This window comes from Salvelinus sp. IW2-2015, linkage group LG33 (assembly GCF_002910315.2).
Source record: "Salvelinus sp. IW2-2015 linkage group LG33, ASM291031v2, whole genome shotgun sequence".
NCBI lineage: Eukaryota > Metazoa > Chordata > Actinopteri > Salmoniformes > Salmonidae > Salvelinus > Salvelinus sp. IW2-2015.
The window spans coordinates 6,678,424-6,695,221 of NC_036872.1; the positions used below are offsets into that span (position 1 = coordinate 6,678,424).

General features: G+C 40.7%; 1 protein-coding gene across 1 annotated transcript in view; it reads left to right on the forward strand.

The window, feature by feature from the left end:
- LOC111958086 (uncharacterized) overlaps positions 1-16,469 on the forward strand; it is a 29,262-nt gene extending 12,793 nt beyond the window's left edge. The window contains exon 7 of the mRNA XM_070437083.1: positions 15,888-16,469. Within this exon, the coding sequence (XP_070293184.1) occupies positions 15,888-16,027 (140 nt within the window). The 3' untranslated portion in view covers positions 16,028-16,469. The remainder of the gene's footprint in view (positions 1-15,887) is intronic.
- Positions 16,470-16,798: the final 329 nt, after the last annotated feature.

The following is a 16,798-nucleotide window of genomic DNA, read 5'->3' on the forward strand; positions in this document are numbered from 1 at the left end:
AAAAAAAAATAATAAAAAAAAAATAGTTTTTTAAAAATAAAAAATAAACACTGACTGTTGTTGACAAGCATATTCAGTTCATATACATATTATTCATATTTAATTCAGTGATTGAAATTATGACCCCCCCCCCATCCTCACTCAGTAGCTTATTCCAGCATGCTACTGGGAAACACAAGCACTTCTTATTGCGAAATCGCCTTGCTATTCATTAATAAATTAGTCTGTTAATTTGAACTAAGCAAGCTTGTGAAAGCTATGTGAAAAGAGATGTAGGCCTATCAGTAGCTTATGCCTATTGAAATGACAAGTCAATCTCGCAATTGGGCCCTTTATAACGGTTTGTAGTCGTATGGCACATAATAACAGCACAATTGCCGTTTTTTATTTTTTTTATTTTATCCCCTTTTCTCCCCAATTTCCGTGGTATCCAATCACTAGTAATTACTATCTTGTCTCATCGCTACAACTCCCGTACGGGCTCGGGAGAGACGAAGGTCGAAAGCCATGCGTCCTCCGAAATACAACCCAACCAAGCCGCACTGCTTCTTAATACAGCGCGCCTCCAACCCGGAAGCCAGCCGCACCAATGTGTCGGAGGAAACACCATGCACCTGGCCCCCTTGGTTAGCGAGCACTGCGCCCGGCCCGCCACAGGAGTCGCTGGAGCGCGGCCAAACCCTCCCTAACCCGGAAGACGCTAGGCCAATTGTGCGTCACCCCACGGACCTCCCGGTCGCGGCCGGCTGTGACAGAGCCTGGGCGCGAACCCAGAGACTCTGGTGGCGCAGCTAGTACTGCGATGCAGTGCCCTAGACCACTGCACCACCCGGGAAGCCCCACAATTGCCGTTTTTTTATGTTCATCCAAATGTTTCTTGCTCAGAGACTTCGAGATCCTCTGTCCAACTTTCATCACTCAAACTCTTCTGTCAGATTTATCTATAAACCTGGTTCAGCCCTGAATGCTGATTTGTCATATACCACAGGTATGACAAAACATTACTTTTTACTGTTCCAATTACAGTTTTAACCACTTGAAAATAGCTTTAAGCCACACTGGAGGTTTGTGGAATATGACCAATATACCACGGCTAATGGCTATATCCAGGCAGTCCACGTTGCGTCATGGTTAAGAACATTCCTTAGCCGTGGCATATACCATACCCCTTGATCCTTATGCCGTAATCAATTAATTTGAATGTGGCAAGAGAAAGATAATTTACCTTTATTAAACTCGCCAGATAATTTTCTGTCAATAGATGTCGATTTAACTCGTTTGACTGCTATGACTAAGCAATGTCATAGCTTGCAATAATAATTATTTTGAGGAAACACGAAATTTGCTTCTAACGTTATTATGATATTCCTTAATTGGCTCAATAACGTTATGGAAAAAGGGACTATTATATAGATATGGCAACTCCTCTCTTGTTGTGAAAGAAAAATGGGGATAGTTTTCAGGCCTTTTGGGCAGGTTTTGATTCGTCATTGGGCTAGAAATTTTTTGATTGACCTGGCTTGAATTTGTAGTGTTTTCATGCGCGTGGATGAGAACTCGTTCTTTGTTGTTTATCTCCGGTAAAGACAATAATGATTCTCCGTCTTAAATTTTATAGTTTATTTACGTATTAGTGTACCTGAGGTTTGATTATAAACGTTGTTTGACTTGTTTGGAGAAGTTTGTTGGTAACGTTTGGGATTCATTTTGAAGGAGGGAAGCCGGTGGATTATTGAATGAAGCGCGCCAGCTAAACTGAGTTTTTGGGGACATAATGAAGGACTTTATCGAACAAAAGGACCATTTGTGTTGTAGCTGGTACCTTTTGGAGTGCCAACAGAAGAAGATCTTCAAAGGTAAGGCATTTATTATATCGCTATTTCTGACTTTCGTGGCGCACCTGCCTGGTTGAAAAATGTGGTTTTGTATGAGGGGCGCTGTCCTCAGATAATTGTATGGTGTGCTTTCACCTTAAATCCTTTTTTAAATCGGACACAGCGGCTGGATTAACAATAAGTTAAGCTTTATTTTGAGGTATGACACTTGTATTTTCATGAATGTTAAATATTTATATTTCTGTCATTTGAATTTCGCGCTCTGCAATTTCACTGGAAGTTGTCGAGATGGGACGCTACCGTCCCACCTGCCCGTAATAAGTTAATTATTTATTTACTAACTATCTAAATAATCACAGAAATACTTCAAACAAACAGTAGATATTGGTTACTAGCAATGATACAAAGAAAAGGTCCCTAGTAGATGAAGCCGATATGACGGCTTGATAGACAAAGGAAAGGGGTGGTGACAGAGAGCAGAAAATACTAAATTGATTCACTACACACAGTGGATAATTATACTAATTGAAATGCTAATCCTTTGCACATGAACAGCCGCTCATTCAAGAATAATTGCAATATATACAGTGGGGAGAACAAGTATTTGATACACTGCCGATTTTGCAGGTTTTCCTACTTACAAAGCATGTAGAGGTCTGTAATTTTTATCATAGGTACACTTCAACTGTGAGAGACGGAATTCTAAAACAAAAATCCAGAAAATCACATTGTATGATTTTTAAGTAATTCATTTGCATTTTATTGCATGACATAAGTATTTGATCACCTACCAACCAGTAAGAATTCCGGCTCTCACAGCCCTGTTCGTTTTTCTTTAAGAAGCCTCCTGTTCTCCACTCATTACCTGTATTAACTGCACCTGTTTGAACTCGTTACCTGTATAAAAGACACCTGTCCACACACTCAATCAAACAGACTCCAACCTTCTCCACAATGGCCAAGACCAGAGAGCTGTGTAAGGACATCAGGGATCAATTGTAGACCTGCAACAGGCTGGGATGGGCTACAGGACAATAGGCAAGCAGCTTGGTGAGAAGGCAACAACTGTTGGCGCAATTATTAGAAAATGGAAGAAGTTCAAGATGACGGTCAATCACCCTCGGTCTGGGGCTCCATGCAAGATCTCACCTCGTGGGGCATCAATGATCATGAGGAAGGTGAGGGATCAGCCCAGAACTACACGGAGGACCTGGTCAATGACCTGAAGAGAGCTGGGACCACAGTCTCAAAGAAAACCAATAGTAACACACTACGCGTCATGGATTAAAATCCTGCAGTGCACGCAAGGTCCTCTGCTCAAGCCAGCGCATGTCAGGACCGTCTGAAGTTTGCCAATGACCATCTGGATTATCCAGAGGAGGAATGGGAGAAGGTCATGTGGTCTGATGAGACAAAATAGAGTTTTTTGGTCTAAACTCCACTCGCCGTGTTTGGAGGAGAAGAAGGATGAGTACAACCCACAAGAACACCATCCCAACCGTGAAGCATGGAGGTGGAAACATCATTCTTGGGGATGCTTTTCTGCAAAGGGGACAGGACGACTGCACCGTATTGAGGGGAGGATGGATGGGGCCATGTATCGCGGATCTTGGCCAACAACTCTCTCCCTAAGTAAGAGCATTGAAGATGGGTCATGGCTGGGTCTTCCAGAATGACAACGACCCGAACACACAGCCAGGGCAACTAAGGAGTGGCTCCGTAAGAAGCATCTCAAGGTCCTGGAGTGGCCTAGCCAGTCTCCAGACCTGAACCCAATAGAAAATCTTTGGAGGGAGCTGAAAGTCCGTATTGCCCAGCGACAGCCCCGAAACCTGAAGGATCTGGAGAAGGTCTGTATGGAGGAGGAGTGGGCCAAAATCCCTGCTGCAGTGTGTACAAACTGGTCAAGAACTACAGGAAACGTATGATCTCTGTAATTGCAAACAAAGGTTTCTGTACCAAATATTAAGTTCTGCTTTTCTGATGTATCAAATACTTATGTCATGCAATAAAATGCTAATTAATTACTTAAAAATCATACAATGTGATTTTCTGGATTTTTGTTTTGATTCCGTCTCTCACAGTTTGAAGTGTACCTATGATAAAAATTACAGACCTCTACATGCTTTGTAAGTAGGAAAACCTGCAAAATCGGCAGTGTATCAAATACTTGTTCTCCCCACTGTATATTTACGCCCGTATGTCGTTGTTGTCTCGCCGTTGAGAGTTCGTCTGAGTCTCTGGTTAACTTCCCCAGAAGTCACAATGTCTTTCGTGGTTATAGGTGGATAGAATCGATACTTCAGAGTACCATTCAGAAATGTTCTCATAGAATAGATGCTTTGGCGGGTGTCAGTATTCTCGTACTAGGTTTACGTCATTTCTAGCTGCAGACTAGTAATTTGTGTTATCTAGAATTTGCTCCTTCTTCTGCAGTGATCGATAGTCTCAGATTTTAACCATTTCTAGCCCTGTAGCCAAAGCTACAGGTGTATGGTCTCTGTGGACTATAGAATTGTAGCCATTCCAACGTGGGGACTCTGTCCCGGTGTTCTCTGACTTCTTAACCATTCGAGACGTCCGGCTTACCGTGGATCTCTTTGGCATGAAATGTAAATTTCGTCACGGGTGGTTTTATACTCTGGAGTAGAAAAGGGCGGTTCCATAACGCCAACATAATGTCTACGCTCACGTGGGCGTGGCCACTGACAAGTTAATCTTTATATGAAAATCCATAGTCTCATTTAGAAGGAAAACATCACATTACATCTTAGTTTCATGTTTAATCACATATGTTTCACAATATCTAGATGTAAACCTGACAGCTGGGAAATGTACACTTTATTAAGAGATATGTGTTTCCTGTCCTTCATGAGATCACCAAATGAAACACACTCGACTTGACTGTCCCTTAAGTGTCCACGGACCATTCCCACATTCTCAAAAGTATAAATAATATTTAGTTTTCCCATTTTGGGGATTAGGAGTTTTGAACTAAGAGAAGCTCTTTGTTCTGGTAGACTTTCACCCTCAATACTGCATGGCAGTTTCTACCAGGTATTTATGACCTGTCGTAAAGTCATAAAGCTGTGGAGAGAGAGAGAGGGGGGAGGCAATAATCCTCCCCCCAGGGCACATCATGACAGTCCCCCTCTGGTGGGTTGAATCTTGTGATTATCCTGCAAGTTGCAAACCAACATAAAAACAATGACCACATGATGTCCATGTTGTGGATCATTGTTGCGGTCCCCCTCTGGTGGTTGACCTTGTTGAGCTCTCTGAAAGCGGAGCAGTCCACCACAAGAATAGGCAGTGGATGTCCGGTTGGTGATTGCAGTTGCGGTCCCCCTTTAGTGGTTTACCTTGGTAGGTTTCCTGGAAGCCGCAAAGTACCACAGGAATGGCCAGGGGATGTCCGGTTGGTGATCCCTGTTGTAGTCCCCCTCTGGTGGTCGATCCGGGTAGGATTTCTGCAAATGGAACAGGCCGACACAAGGATAGGCAGTGGGTGTCTGGATTGGGATTGCTGTTCCGGACCCATCGTCTGGTCGTCCAGACTGGAAGATCTGGGCAGTAACTTAGGCAGATGTTAACAACGCACACACACTCATGAAATATATAATTCAATATCTTCCCAAATAAGTGGCGTTGTTGCCCTAAGTGATGGTTGTATGGGGCTTTGGTTATGGCTCTATCACTTCCTAAGTGTCAAAGGAACTGAAACGAAATTAAATGAAAGCATAAACAAAAGATAACCATATTTTGTATATCACACCAAAGTCATCTAATTGAACTGTAATCTATATACGTCTAAGGTCCTGGCAAAGTGACCCTATAATGGCATTGTCTAGTGTCATATCTAGGGTTCCTAATTTGCGGTGTGTTGCTTAGTGCACTATCCCAAGTTGATAACTGCATGATTAGTCTACAGCTTGAAGGCACCAGCTTTGGGCAGTCTACAGGGATCACCTATGGACCTCAGTGGAGAAACTGGTGAGTACTGTAGCTGTCGAAAAGGCCTAAGAGTAAATGTTCAACTTCACTAAGGCTGGTATTTCGTTCAACCCCTTAAGTGATTCGAGTATAAATCCTCATTAAAAGTTCCGTTGTTCGCGTGCGTATAAGCGTACATGCCAAGGGAAAGAACCAAGTATCCTGTTAGGTTGCAACCTGTTCAGATTGAGTCTGACGTCATCAGATAATTTCCAGGTCGTTGCCTGGAGGTCAGTAAGAATTGATGTCGACCTCCAAACGTGTTAAGGGGACCTGTAGTAGGTTTACTACACGTCAATGTGTCTTACACCATTGTAGCGGTGATAGGTATGAAGGAGTCTATTTCATAGCAATGTTATCCATGGAGGAGCTAACCTCATGACGGAAGTACTCTCTAAGCACTGAACCAGTCATACGCGGTGTGATCATGGTTCATGACTTCTAATAACTTTTCTCCTGAACGGAGGGTTCTATTTATTAGTGGCATGTGTGTTGATCATCAGAAGAGTGTTCTGGAGATTCCCTTACACATATTGCAATCTGAGTGACTACTAACTCCTCTGTGACTATTATCAATAGCAATTTGACTTGTGAGGTTTCTAATCCTCTTACTGATTGTTGCTGGAATGACTATGGTAGCATTGGTACTGGTACTCAAAGGGACCAGTTATCCTACCGATTTATTCTGAAATATTATCCTACCGGAACACATGATTAGAGCATTCTACTAGTTGAACCTACACATGGCAAGGCATGATTATTTTTGCCATTTGTTTTGGAGGTGGAAGTCTGGACTTCTTTTACGACCAGTGTGGTACACCTCAGTAATATCTTAGATGTGTTCTAAGATTATCCTCGTCTAGGGGCCTGTCTGCTCCTCAATGTTCTCATAGGGGAGTTTACAACTAGATGTGTTTTCTGCTCTGGCGGCTTCGTACGGTGTTGCACGTAGTCTCGACCGCCCCACCGGCCTCGATGAGGCTCATCACGGGTCTGGGCCCTACCAGAGGTTGGTGTTGGTATCCGAGGCACAAACGAAAAGGTCGGACCCTATGAATGAGTTGTCAGCGGCCGCGTTGTTATGAGAATGGCTGTAACCTTTCAACCAAATCTCCTGGTGTTTGTGCTTCAAAATGCTCAGTGGCTGTTAAGGCCTGTCAGTCACCACAGTGTCCGCGTGTGGCAACCTCTTCAGTACCTGCGAACTGAGATGAGGATATCTGTCTGTGATATCGCAAAGTGTTTCACCAGTGGGAGTCATCGAGTCAGTTGCTAGACTGACGCCATTAGTGTCATTGCAAGGGGTGACAGTCCCCCACAAAGTGGAAGATGTATCGTCGGAAGCAGAGTACACTCTGCTCATGTATGTTTTTCTTGCTGAGACAGCCGGAGTGCTTGCGGAAGTGTCCGAAGAGAAAGAGAAGTTAATCTCAACTACAGTATTGCACGACTTCAAGGAGGAGGGAAATTGCTCATTCAGAGACTGCTGGCTCGTAATCCTAAAAATAATGGTCAATCAGGTTTGCTGTTGGAATGTGTTGAGATATCGTAATATGTCCTTGGATCGGATTCTGCTCCAAGAGGTTTTGAAACTTATTTTTCCCAAGGGTTGCTTTTGACAGATACCCTTCGTGGATGATTGCGTTGCAGCTAGTGTTAGGAGAAGACAGTGTGGTCAGTGGAGAAGGCACTGAGACCTGTGACCATACATGGTTGGTTCTCCAATCCATCAGTGGGAGTTGCAGGGGTTCACATTCGAGGCTGGTAACATACACAGGGTGAACGAGCGATACGTCCTGGAAGTGTAGTTTCAGCATTACTCAATGTAAGAGGTGAGGTAGTCTGAGTGACCCCTCAAAGTGTAGTTTCGCGTCATTCCACTTTTAACTTCTTCTGGCTGCAAGCCCGACGTCGGTACACTTATGACAACAGCCAGCTCAAGTGCAGGGCGCGAAATTCAAAATATATCTTTTAGAAATATTTAACTTTCACACATTAACAAGTCCAATACTGTCAGGACCCGGTGCGAGAAACAGTCACTAATAATCGTCAGAACCCAGAAGATGAGGCAGACACAGCAGTACTAGAGATGGTGGTTTAATTAAAGAACAAAATCTTCAGGCAAAGAAACTAAATCCACAATGTCCAAAAATAAAGCCAAGAGGCACAAAATGGAAATCCTCCAAAATACAAAAGAAACTCCACAAAGTGGTAAAAACAGCAGGGAAAAACAAACCTCAAAAGACTACTCAAATAATACACAAGAACTAAACCAGAGAACCTCTGGAAAATCCAACAAGAGAAATATGTTCACAACAAGGCTGGGGCTGGGTGCTAACATACAAACACTGAGCAAGGAACTGAGGAACACACAGGGTTTAAATACTAACAAGGGAATGACCTACAGGTGCAAACAATAATTATTGCAAGAAAAACAAAAGGTACAAAAAAGGTGCAATGGGGACATCTAGTGACCAAAACCCGAACAGTCTTGGCCAAAACCTGACAAATACAGCATTTGAAAGATAAACATCTTGTGAATCCAGCCAACATGTCTGATTTTTAAAATGTTTTACAGCGAAAACACCACGTATATTTATGTTAGCTCACCACCGAATACAAAAAAGGACAGACATTTTTCACAGCACAGGTAGCATGCACAAAACCAACCTAACTAACCAAGAACCAACCAAACTAACCAAGAAACAACTTCATCAGATGACAGTCTTATAACATGTTATTCAATAAATCTATGTTTTGTTCGAAAAATGTGCATATTTGAGCTATAAATCAGTTTTACATTGCAACTACCATCACAGCTACCGTCAGAAATAGCACCGAAGCAGCCAGAGTAATTACAGACACCAACGTCAAATACCTAAATACTCATAAAACATTTCTGAAAAATACATGGTGTATAGCAAATGAAAGACAGGCATCTTGTGATTCCAGCCAATATTTCCGATTTCTTAAGTGTTTTACAGCGAAAACACAATATAGCATTATATTAGCTTACCACAATAGCCAGAAACACAAGCCATTTACCAGCAGCAAAAGTTAGCGATCGTAACAAACCAGCAAAATATATATAATTTTTGACTAACCTTGATAAGCTTCATCAGATGACAGTCCTATAACATCAGGTTATACATACACTTATGTTTTGTTCGAAAATGTGCATATTTAGAGCTGAAATCAGTGGTTATACATTGTGGTAACGTAGCATCTTTTTCCCACAACGTCCGGATATTTTTCTGACACTCACATATTCTGACCAAATAAGTATTCATAAACATTACAAAAAAATACATGTGTATAGGAAATGATAGATACACTAGTTCTTAATACAATCGCCGTGTTAGAATTCTAGAAATAACTTCATTACGACATCCAGCTTAGTTATAGCGAGAGAGTGCCCAAAATCTGGGCGCAAACTACTAGTACAACATGTTCGACAGATATATGAAATAGCATCATAAACTGGGTCCTACTTTTGATGATCTTCCATCAGAATGATGTACAAGGGGTCCTTTGTCCAGAACAATCGTTGTTTGGATTTAGAATGTCCTCTTCTCCAGTCAATTAGCACGGAAAGCTAGCAAAGTGGCGCGAAGCTCTCCTTCCTGAACATACGCAGACAAAGCAACACGCCTAACGTCCCGAAAAAATTTCAATAATCTAATTAAACTATATTGAAAAAACATACTTTACGATMATATTMTCACATGTATCAAATAAAATCAYAGCCGGAGATATTAGTCGTCTATAACGACAGCTTTACAGAAGGCAATACCAGGTCCCTTCTCGCGCGTTCCAGGAAACAGGAAATTGGGGTCACGTCATGCCAAGAGCTTTTATTCGACCCCAGATGAAGTTATKCACTCKATTTCTTCTCTCACTSCCTGTRGACATCTAGTGGAAGYRGTATGAAGTGCATGTATACTYWTAWATATSAAYGYCATTTATAGGCAGGCCCTAGAACAGAGCATCGATTTCAGATTTTCCACTTCCTGTCAGGAAGTTTGCTGCAAAATGAGTTCTGTTTTACTCACAGATATAATTCAAACGGTTTTAGAAACTAGAGAGTGTTTTCTATCCAATAGTAATAATAATATGCATATTGTACGAGCAAGAATTGAGTACGAGGCCGTTTGAAATGGGCACCTTTATCCAAGTTACTCAATACTGCCCCTGCAGCCATAAGAAGTTAACCAATGTTTAGTTGGCTTCAAAGCCCTTTTGAGATCATTGAACAATGTTTGAGAGATGAGCGATATTTTCGCAGCTGACTCAATTAGCGCATGACAAGATAAGCAGACCTTCAGGACTGTTTCCAGGTATGGCCGTTTCGTGTCGTGATTAGTGGAAATATTGCCCACAAAGTGGAGTGGTCGTTCGCAATGACGTGATGTGTCGAGGTGAAAACAGATCGACTTATGATTTTGAGTGGGCTTTGTTTTAGCAAAGCTTTTGACCTTTTCCTCGCAAACTTTGTATCAGAGTCTATAGACAAAGCCTGTGGGCTTGTTTCTTTATCAAGCAGGCCCTGGATAGGGTCTGGAGTGAGAGTGGGAGAAATTAGATTTTTAAGGGTGCTAAGGGTGTTAATTCCTGCGGACCTGGTATCCGGCAATTCCCTGTCTAGTCCTTGTGACTTATCTTTTACCCTTTTCTCAAATTATTCTCTCTTTCTAGAGAACATTGGTCAACGTTTTGATTGTCCTTTAACCCTTTGTTACCCTTGTGCTCTGACACTTTTTGTGGGTTGGGTGCAGGAACATAGCGAACAGGTCGATTGTAGAGCGGTAGTCGTTTTGATGGCGATGTACTTTACTGTTATTTCGACCGCAGAGGTTATTGTATTCGTGGTTTCATGGTAGAAACCGTTGTTGTGTGTCATCTCTCAACGCTCCAATACCTGATAATGCACCCTCTAACTGTAGTGAGTCCTCCTGGTCAAACTTCAAAACCAAGTTGTCAAGGCTCTTAGCGTTGCGAGCTTTTGATGCCTCAAAAGCTGTATTTGCAAGCTCTCTGAGTTGTAAGATAGGCAAGCCAACGTGGGCTGTAGGGCCCAAGTAGGTAATGGTGGGATACATGTTCGACAGAAACATTTGTCTGAATGGTAAAAGCTCTTCCATTCCTCTTTCAGTGAGTAGGCCAAAGTAAGCTGAACAAAGCCTATGATAGTAAGCTTGTGGGTGTGTGAGCTATCGTGTTTGTAAGTTGCAGAACCACTGAATTCTAATTTCAAAACTGTGGCAAGTTTAGCGTAGTCATTTAGCACGTGTTGCTGTTGTTGACGAATGAACCTCGTCACGTGTCTATTCGACGTTCACTTCAACAGGTAAACCCTGTCAGAATCCGTAGCGTTCCGATAGCCATCCAATGCGTCATCTGTCAGCTAGGAACGTCTCAGTATAGTTTGGCTGACCTGGAACGGGGTCAAAGGTGGGGAAATTCTTGACGAGTTTGTCAAGGTGTTCCGTGCCAAGCAGGCGGAAAGGGTTGGCTTCATCCTGTGGGGAAATTGGGGCCGAAAGGCCAAGTGGAGAAGCCAAACTTCGGCTTTGTTGGTGAAGAGGTGCCATATTACTCAGTGCCGAATGGCCAAGAGGAGAAGACTGAGGGACACATGAGGGAGGAAAAGTCTGAAACCATCTATCGTCTTCACTCCTTATAGTACCGGACTCCAGATGCTTGGTTGGGTAGTCACACTGTAGTGCATGACCATTCTGGAATTCCATCAGATTATACCTAAGGGTGATATTCTGCTGCATTGCAGAGTCAACTTTTTTATTTATTTTTACCTTTATTTAACCTGGCAAGTCAGTTAAGAACACTTTCTTATTTTCAGTGATGGCCTAGGAACAGTGGGTTAACTGCCTTGTTCAGGGGCAGAATGACAGATTTGTACCTTGTCAGCTCGGGGATTTGAACTTGCAACCTTTCGGTTACTAGCCCAAAGCTCTAACCACTAGGCTACCCTGCCACCCTTGAGCACTTAGAGTACTGATTTTGGACACGTGAGTGTCGCACTTTCTACTTTTGGTCTCATACTTATCTGTCATGGTTTGCAGATAGAGGTCTTGAGTACTGAGCGAGAGATTCAGTGATGATATTTCCTCCGCTTGCTTATAAATCAATATCTTCATCACATGAGTTCTCTCATCATTCATTTGGTCAGCAACTTCAATAAGTTTTGCTGACCTGTCATCCAACCTAGTCATTCTGTTCATTAATAACTGATCGTCTTTGGTCTGCAGCCTTTTGAGTAGAACATTGTTACTTTGAGTAACGTTCAACAAAACTGCATGCATGTTATCAAGCTGCTCGCTCCAGTTTGTAGATAACTCGTCAGATTTATCTAGTTTGGCGTGGACATCGTCGTATTTAATTTTGGCTAAATCGAGTTGTTCCTGTAGAAGGCGATTTTGTTAAAGAGTTTCTGCTCGTTCGTCTTCATAAGTTTTTGCAATTACATTTAATTGTTCTGTTTTCAAACGCAGTTCCATAGCTAGCTAAATGTATCCCTTTTCTGCATTTGTCATCAGGTTCCCAGTTCTCTCCACCTGTCCCTTTATGTCTACCATTTCCTGCTTGTGTTTCAGCTGTGCGCTGCGGTATTGGACCGATGCCAGTCTCGGATGGCAAGACATCCGGGCTAAACTGTGCCCGAAGGATGATTTTGGAGAGTGTGTGTCGCGATTTCTACTGTTTTTCCGCTAGTGGCAAAGTTAGGGTTGGTATCGCTGCTGAGGTCAGAGATCAATCATCTTATGAGTGAGGGTTCACTAATTAGCGGGGGAGTGTGGACCACTTGCTCTGATAGCTTGCACATTATTAGAACATTTTAGAGGAGAAAGAAAATATAAATAAAGTTCCTATTTTTCCAAAGTTTGGTTTTGGAATACGTTGGAAGCTTCAAAGACAATTGTATTATATTTATAGATGTTACAGTACTGTATCAGTAATGTGGGAGTTGGACGTTAATGAATTTGCAAAAGCATATTTTTGGTTAATCAATGATAATGATTAATCATACCTTTTATATGCAACTGGTAATTCAACTTTAATTAACCTGAGAAGTTGGTTCATCTAGGTTATTATGGGAATGTTTAAAATGTCTAATTTAAATGGAAGAACCTGCAAATTTTACTTATTAACTAGGATAGGGGGCAGAGTTTTCACTTTGGGAAAAATAGCGTGCCCAATTTCAACTTCCTTCTACTCATCCCCAGAATATAAGATATGCATATTATTAGATTTGTATAGAAAACACTGAAGTTTCTAAAACTGTTTGAATCATATTTGTAAGTATAACAGAACTTATGTAGCAGGCAAAACCCAGAGGAATAACCATTAAAAAAACATTTTTTTTATAAGTCACTGTCTGTTCAATGAGCTTTCATTGGAAAGCCAGATTTCTAATCACGGTGTTCTCAGTTCCTACTGCTTCCACTGGATGTCACCAGTCTTAGAAAATAGGTTGAGGTTATTCATTTGTGCAATGAAGAAGAAGGCCATCAGGAAGTAGAGTAACGTCATGTGTACTGTTTGGGAGTTGCGCAAGACAAAAAAATGTAGCGTTTGTTTGTTGATCTCCTGTATTGAAAACAGATAGACCCGTCTTCAATTTGATCGATTATTAATGTTTACAAATACCTTAAGTTGTATTACAAAAGTACTTTGAAATGTTTTGGCAAAGTTTAGAGGTAATTTTTMAGATATTTTGTAGTGACTTTGCGCAAATTGGAAGCTGTTTTTTTCTGGATCAACGGCGCCAAATAAATGGACAATTTGGATATATATGGACGGAATTAATCGAACAAAAGGACCATTTGTGATGTTTATGGGACATATTGGAGTGCCAACAAAAGAATATCGTCAAAGGTAATGCATGTTTTATATTTTATATCTGCGTTTTGAGTAGCGCCGGCATGGTTGAAATATGCTACACTCTCTTTGTTGACATTGTGCTATCATCAGATAATAGCATCTTATGCTTTCGCCGAAAAGCCTTTTTGAAATCTGACATGTTGGCTGGATTCACAACGAGTGTAGTTGGCCAGGTGGGAAGCTACCGTCCCGCTATCCCAGAGAGGTTTAATAACTTTATATGTTCAAAATTGTGCACTCTCTTCAAACAATATCGTGGTATTATTTCATTGTAATAGCTACTGTAAATTGGACAGCGCAGTTAGATTAATAAGAATTTAAGCATTCTGCCAATACCAGAAATGTCTATGTCCTGGGAAATGTTCTTGTTAGTTACAACCTCATGCTAATCGCATTAGCCTATGTTAGCTCAACCGTCCCGCAATGGACCCACCAATCCTGAAGAAGTTTTTAAGAGTCTTCTATTGGTTTTGGAATTAATCCTCAATTATGCGCCCCAATATGTCAGACGTGCTTTTAAGTTATATACCCAGTAGGTCCCAATTTTTTTGAGGTCACTCTCTTTTCAATGGATTTTCATTGGGAATCCAGATTTCTAATTGACCTTCTTGCAGTTCCTACCGCTTCCACTGGATGTCAACAGTCTTTAGAAATTGATTGAGGGTTTTTCCTTTGTATAATGAAGAAGTAGCCCTGTTCAGAACGAGAGTCGAGTGAAGTGTACTTTTGTTTGAGGCGCTTAACCAGAAAGCATGCTACAGTTTGTTTTAATCCTGTATTGAACACAGATCATCCCGTCTTCAATTTTATCGATTATTTACGTAAAAAAATACCTAAAGTTGTATTACAAAAGTAGTTTGAAATGTTTTGGCAAAGTTTACAGGTAACCTTTGAGATATTTTGTAGCCACGTTTGAGCAAGTTGGAACCGGTGTTTTTCTGGATGAAACGCGCAGAATAAATGGACATTTTGGATATATATCGACGGAATTACAAAAGGACCATTTGTGATGTTTATGGGACATATTGGAGTGCCAACAACAGAAGCTCGTCAAAGGTAAGACATTAATTATATTTTTAGTTCTGCGTTTTGTGTCGCGCCTGCAGGGTTGAAATATGCTTATCTCTCTTTGTTTACAATGTTGCTATCCTCAGAAAATAGCATTGTTTGCTTTCGCCGAAAAGCCTATTTGAATTCTGACATGTTGGCTGGATTCACAACCAGTGTAGCTTTAATTTGGTATCTCTCATGTGTGATTTAATGAAAGTTTGATTTTTATAGTATTTTATTTGAATATGGCGCGCTGCATTTTGTCTGGCTTTGGCCAAGTGAGACAGCAGCGTCCCGCGTAAACTCAGATTTTTGGATATAAATATGAACTTACATGTATTGTGTAACATGAAGTCCCATGAATGTCATCTGATGAAGATCATCAAAGGTTAGTGATTCATTTTAACTCTATTTCAGCTTTTTGTTACTCCTCTCTTTGGCTGGAAAAATGGCTGTGTTTTTCCGTGGCTATGTACTGACCTAACATAATCGCAAGGTGGCTTTCGCCGTAAATCCTTTTTGAAATCAGACATTTTGGCTGGATTAACGAGAAGTGTATCTTTAAAATGGTGTATGTTTGAGGAATTTTAATTATGAGATTTCTGTTGTTTTGAATTTGGCTCCCTGCAATTTCACTGGCTGTTGGTTAGGTGGGACGCTACCGTCCCACATATCCCAGAGAGGTTAACCATCCAAAAGACGAGGAGGTATGGAGAGGCAGCCTTTAGTTATTATGCCCCCAGTCGTTGGAATAGGCTGCGAGAGAACCTGAGGGGGGCTGATACTGTTGACATATTTAAAATAGATTTTAAATCACACCTTTTTAGCTTGGGGGTTGCTTTTTTAGTCGTTCAGTTTTTATTGTTATTCTTTTGTTTTTTATCCTCTTGTGTTTGTTGTGTAGTAAATATTTCCGTTTTTATTTTCATTGTTTGTATTCATTTTTTCCTGTGAAGCACATTTTGTTGCATTCCATGTCTGAAATGTGCTGTATAAATAAAGCTTGATTTGAAGAAGATGACCGCAAACAAAAACTAACTGAAAACATGACTTATTCAAGTAAATTCACTGGCTAAAATCTCGGCCTATATACTCTTTTCTTTTCCGCAGATCCCTTCTTCGTCATGTGCAGTCTGAACCTGGCCTCTCTGGTTTATACAGTGATGATAGTGAAGAGCATGGTGTACTGCTGTGGGCTCTCTCTCCTGCTGCACCACAGGAAGATGAGGAAGTGGACACAACACCTGTAGAGAGGATACCCCCCAGTATGGATAAAGATGTAGTAGGCTGGGAATAACATGGATTTTACATCCCATTGAGGTCTAACATCTCAATTGTTGGCCTATTGCCTTAATTTTCTAAACTTTATTTTTAAGATGCTAAAATATTGTAAGCCATAGATTTCCATGTCTTCCAATAACTTAAACTGACAATTATGACATTTTTTGCAGAACATTATGTAAATTGTGTTTCCCTGCTTAAAATAAAAATGAAGCCTAATATTACATTTTTTTATGACTGTGGGAGCTACCCATTGCAGACACTTGAATAAAGGTTAAGTTAAGGTTGTCTGAAAAATAATGAAAGCAAATCTTGAAGGTAGATCCTTACAATTAAAATGTAGACTATTTTATGAAAGATGCCCTTGAATATCTGTCATAGCTTAAATTATTTTGTACAAAATCTGTATTTGATTTATATAAAAATATTTTTCCTAAATATTATATTTACCAATACATTATTAAATATGTAGGCCCATGATTTAAATATCCAAATATCCTATGTCTCATTAGCCAATATAATATTTAGTAACTTGTTATGTGTGTAATGAAGTGTATTTTTCCCCCCAATAAATTAGTTAATTTTCTAACATATTTTATAAAATAAAACATTAACTCATTAACATGAGTAATAGAAAATCCATATTTTATATTTTCTTTGAAGAACAAAAAGTATTGCTTATTGAGCAGACAAATTGATCTGAGTGAAATTATTAATTGGTGTGTTTTTTTACATTAATA